Raw genomic sequence first — 6000 nt, forward strand, 5'->3', positions numbered from 1 at the left:
TATCTTATTCTATGCACTTAATCACTTTTTTCTTTAAGAAATCCATTATACTTCTTTGTTGACTTTTTTACTCAGCTGTTTGGTCTGAACATGTATCTTCATTTCGGAGCAAAGAAGCAAATGTTTGGGATTGCCATGTTGTAAAGCATATTCTTTATCTCCTTTAAATGTTCTGTGACTGTAGAATGTGAAATAACCTGAGGCAGAATTGCACCAACAGATGACTCATTGTCACTATCACTGTCCGCAGTTGGAGAAGTACCCGATTTACCTCTCTGAAGAATATCCTTCTCCCAGTCTGGCTTGTTTAGATCTCCATACACTGGAGTGGTCTCCCCTTTTTCACTACTTTCAATTACATTAATTCTTTCTTCGAGTGTTAGAATTTTTCTTTGTTTCGTAGGAGGTTCTGCCATTGTTACTAGTGTTGGTGTAATACCAATTATATGTATTTTCGTTTTGATCAGATTTTAAAGAAATGTGCAATAAATATATATTATGTACCAGTGAATGAAACCAAAAGATATAATTAACTCATCAAGAAACAATACATTTATTTTGAGATGAAATTTAAATGTTGTGACCATCTGCACCCGGGTAAACAGTGGCTTGGTGAAACACTATAACAAAGAAGAAGAAAAAAAATTATGGAAATGATTCTTACTTACTAGTATTAAAGACAAAGAGCTCATTCACCCCCGAGGCATTATGGATTAACTGGAAAGACAAACAATGTACTCAACCTTACACTGAAGCCCTTTCAAAATATTTCTCACTGGGACATTAGGACTACTGGCATTGTGTGGGTTTTCACAAAGATAAAGAAAAAATACAAACCTCTAAATTGACTGCATATGTCCATCATTACTCCCTTTGATGAAAAAATGGTTAATCTTATTGGCTATTCACATAAATTAATACCTGATTATTTAATTATTCCATCCAGTGGTATGACTGTCAGTCTGTCTCCAAATAATTTCTCTCATCATTACCATTACAATATCAGAATCTGAAGGTTTTTTTCTTCGTTGGTCAGTCATCAGTCCATCAGTGTTATGGACCAGTAGACCCTTTTCAAAGCCTTTAATTGAAGCATCCTCAGCCTTGTCTCCCATCGGTATAGTGAACAAACATGCTCCTTTAAAAAAACATGGGATAATGAAAGATCACCAGCCAGACTGGATCTCCCCAGAAATTTTAGAAGCAATAAAGCAAAGAGACCAACTAAAATCAATAGGAAATGAAGCTGAATATAGAACTTGGAGGAATAAAGTTAATAAAATGATACGTCAAGCCAAACAAGCGCACTACAAAAAAGTGCTGGATGAAAACCAAAATAACCCAAAAGCTATATGGAAAGTTTTTACAGAATTTGGTGCAGGGAAATGTAAGAGTAAAACTGAAATTTTATCCCTCAATCATGAGAGCATTTATACTGATAATCCAACTAACATTTCAAATATTTTTAATGACCTTTTCATTCAAATTGCTGAAAAACATAAAGAACCCAGAACTTTATCAGATGATCTGGAACTCAAACATTTTTGTGCTAAAAAAACTACCAAACAATATAAAGTTTGAAATTCCTGAAATGAGTCCAGAATTAGTGTTGAAATATGTTTAAAAAATGGAAGATTGTAAAGCTACATGACTTGATATGATTGGATGAAGGCTACTAAAGGTAGCTGCACCTGCAATTGCAGAGAGTAGCTTTCATTTGCAATGAAAGTATTAGGTCTAATAAATTTCTACAAACATGGAAACTGCCAAGGTTACACCAATGCATAAAGTGGGAACAAAAGATGATGTAAATAACTACAGACCCAACTCTATCCTTCCTTGTCTCTCAAAATTAATAGAAAAACATGTACATGATTCTATTCTCACCTATTTGAACACTTATGATCTTATTCCTGATAATCAGTCTGGCTTTCAATAAAGTCACTCCTGTGAAACTGCACTTGTATCTTTGATTGAAAAATGGCTGAAAGCATTAGATCAAGGAGAAATGGCAGGCACTATTATGGTTGATTTTCACAAAGCTTTTGATCTTGTAAACCATCACAGTTTGCTTGAAAAACTAAAAATCTATCAATGCAGTGAAAACTCCCTAAACTGGTTTACTTCTTACTTAACCGATAGAGTGCAAAATGTATCTTTAAATGGTCAACTTTCTCAAAGTAAAAATATTAACTGTGGAGTACCACAGGGCTCTATCCTTGGACCTCTGTTATTCATTTTATTTATCAACGACTTACCTTTTAAGATTGGAACTCCACTGACCTCTATGCAGATGATACTACACTGTCTGAGAAGGGTAAAACCAAAACCATACTTGAAAATAAATTACAAGATACTCTCAACAGACTTTAAGTATAGTAAAAGGAAAACAGTATGATCATAAGTACAGAAAAAAACAAAAGCCCTTCTAGTTACAATGCAACAAAAATAAGGAAGGCTAGATAGCGACATACTCCAGGTTCTATTTGACAATGTGAGCCTTACTATGACCTCTCATGATAATATTCTTGGTGTATTCATAGATAACAATCTTACTTGGTCTATTCACATTAAATACATTTCAAAAAAGGTTCATTCTTATCTTTGGATACTGAGGAAAATCAAAATGTACATCCCTCTTCAGTATAGGGTCATCTTTTATGAAAGTTATATTCAACCATATCTGGACTATTATAATGTAATTTGGGGTAATACCTCTAATTCAAACATAACAACACTTTTAAGAAGAGGGCTTGCTATTTAATGCTAGATCAGTGTATAGACAATTTCCAGGATGCAATGAATAATATAAAGATTTTAACAATACATGAAAGAATATTTCTTAGAAAGGCCAAATTGATATATAAAGTATCCAGAAAAGCCATTCATGTCTGTCTAAGCAATATCTTTCACCAAAGAGAATGCTGATGGTACTCCAAATTTAAGGTCCGTAAGAAGTAAAAATTACATTATATCAAGGCCAAAGAAGGAATTGTTTAAAAAAAAGTTTTCAATTTAATGGTCCACTGGTATGGAACAACATTCCCAGTGACATAAGGCAGGCTCCTAGTATTTCTTCTTTTCATAATCAATGTCTCAAATGGATGAAATCTTTAGACAATTGAACAGTTCTAGTACAATAAATACTGCCTGCTTTTCTGTAATTTTACATCATTTTCATTGTTGAATTTTTCAATGCAGGATGATATTATATATTTGATATATGTTTATGTGTTCACAGATGCCTGTGCCTATGTTTCAGGCTTAATGCTTTGATTTTTAAAAGCACTTAATTATCTAGTGTCAAGCCAGATTCATCACACATCATGTTGTATATATTGTACATGACAGATAGAAGGTCTGGTGTAAAGCATGATCATAGCATGACATAAAGACAGTGAATCATGACATGTTGCTCACATTTACCTGTGTGTGTTACACTTGAAATGATCATTAATTTAGTTTTTTTATAGCTTTATTACCACCCCAACACCCACCCCTAGGTGAGATTTCATTTAAATTTTAAATTAAGGAATTAGCTTATACTCTGTACACCATATATTTTACTTTGCGTATTGATATGTCTGTGATTAATATGAATGGGTCGATGGGAGAGGGTTCCCCAACTCTCATCTCAATATAGTATCTTGCCATTTATCATGTTTTTCAAGGGAATCATATTTTCTCAAAGAATTTTATTTCCTTATCTCATTTTTATTCCATATTAGTTGATGTATATTCTTCTCTAAAATGATGATAGATCAGTTCAGCTTCCCACAGCAAACACTAATTATTTGTGTATTTCCCATAGGAGTGAAACAATACACCAGTGCTGGATATCAGTACAATTCACGATACACGGCTATGATAGGATACATTATCAATATACATAAAAACATAATGGTCTTCCCGTTAGTACACGGTCTCTCCATAGTAGGTTATGCCCTTTTATGTGTGTAGACATATTGGTTGTATTTCCATTCTGCAGATTAAAGACAGACATTAACATTGACTTAGCATCTATTTATATGCCAGACAGTGATATCACTTTTTACCACTGCCATTTATTGGTACTATATAGCCAGGATTGTGCTAATGTGCAATTAAACACTACTAATCCTACTTGATTGTGATTAATTGAACAATATCAAAACCTTTGAATCAGTTATCAAATGAAACTACATGGATTACATTTAGCCACAGATATTACCTAGCAGAAATGTTAACATATTGGTCTTGAGGAAAAAATTGTTACATTTTTCAGTCACTTTAAAAACTGTCAGCATGATCCTAATGTAGGCAAACTCAGTGATATCTGTCATTAGATCCTCAATTTCGTTGTCTTTAAATTTTAGAATTTTGTCAGTGAGTCTTTTTATGTCATTCTGGTACTTTTTGTTATAGTTTGAGATACTTCCAAGTATGAGGTACAGATGTATTATCCTGGGTGCTGCAGGAATCAATTTCTTTCTGTGCCTGTTCTTAGAGGTAAGGACCCTCTTTACTTTTGTATACTGTAAATCGCAATATTTGAATGTCATTATGACCTCACTTTATTGAGAGACCCTCTATCCAACCATCCATATGTCGGCATCCACATCTCTTAAACCACTGGTTGGAAATTACCCAAACTTGGTACTTAGGCTGACCCTCTCTGAGAGGGTATGATTTTTGGGCTTTGCCAAGGGTCATTGGAGGGGGTAAAAGGTTAGATATAATTACAGTGACATTTTGTAATAGTTTTGATAAAATTTGTTGATACATTCATAGGAGGAGGAGGATGCATTATATGTGTAGTAGATTTAGGGTTTCCACTCCAGGTTCACTATCAAGAAATATGAGGTTGGAAGGGGTGGGTAAGCTTAGGATATATAATAAAAGGTTAGAGATTGGGCATGGTTAGGCCTGAGTGCAGTTCTTTTTGACATTTTCACAAATCTTTATTTTCAGCTTCTCAGTGACATAAAATGTTAGCCAAATACAAATAGAAGAAAACAGCAGTAATATTTTGTATACAGTCTAGTCAAGGGGTCTCAAACTCAAACCATTCTGAGAGCCACATGAGGGCATTTTCGATGGCCTAAGGGCCGCACCACCTTAGTTATCTTTCATGACAACTTGTGATGCCAATCATTTTGTGGGCCACATGATACTGTTTGGTGGGCTACATGCAGCCCATGGGCTGCGTGTTTGAGACCCATGGTCTAGTCAATAATAATGTTGATTCAAATACAGTATTATGTTATTATAAATGAAATGCATGACATTATTATAACATCATTATTATTATTATTATTATTATTATTATTATAACAATACAATTCGAGAACAAATTTTAATTTTATATTTAATTAGCATGGCTAATAATAGACCTTTCTTGTGGAAAGATCTTCCATATTACCTCCCCTTATCCACCATTCAATAAAAAGTGCTGGAAGTTCTTATAAATCCTTTGAAATGGAATTCTATGGATCTATATGAGACATGCAATAATTTTCAAATATCAAAAGTATTTTTGGAGACTTTCATGGTATATAAATTTCAGATTAAACCATCACATTATGAATAATTGTCAAAGCTAGTAAGTTTTTACAGAAAATTTGATCTTGTCACATGTATGAAGCAACTACTTTGTCAATAATGCTGAATAGAATATTACACAATTTTAAAGCATACATGCTTGTTACAAATCTGCCATGAAATATGGCAGCCAGTATTAAAAGTAGAAGAAAAACCCTTAAAATTTTTCATAAACTACAAGATTTGAACAAATTTGAAAGAAAATTAATACCCTTTTTGTACAAGTTATGGCATTTTACCATGAAGTATGGCAACCAATTTTAAAATCGGAAAAACCATTAAAATGTTTCATAAATTGCATAGATTTCAACAAATCTGAAAGAAAATTAACACCTTTTCTGTACAAGTTATGGCATTCTACCATGAAGTATGGCAGCCAATTTTAAAATCAGAGAAACCCTTAAAATTTTTCATATACTT

General features: G+C 33.2%; 1 protein-coding gene across 1 annotated transcript in view; it reads left to right on the forward strand.

Annotated features, from left to right (window-relative positions):
• Positions 1 to 5481, forward strand: part of LOC149798094 (polyamine-transporting ATPase 13A3-like) — a 139670-nt gene extending 134189 nt beyond the window's left edge. The window contains exons 27-28 of the mRNA XM_089960838.1: positions 4405 to 4488; positions 5371 to 5481. Of these exons, the coding sequence (XP_089816964.1) occupies positions 4405 to 4488; positions 5371 to 5481 (195 nt within the window). The remainder of the gene's footprint in view (positions 1 to 4404; positions 4489 to 5370) is intronic.
• Positions 5482 to 6000: the final 519 nt, after the last annotated feature.

This window comes from Sinohyriopsis cumingii, chromosome 6, assembly GCF_028554795.1.
Source record: "Sinohyriopsis cumingii isolate HCF-2022 chromosome 6, ASM2855479v2, whole genome shotgun sequence".
NCBI classification, from domain to species: Eukaryota; Metazoa; Mollusca; class Bivalvia; order Unionida; family Unionidae; genus Sinohyriopsis; species Sinohyriopsis cumingii.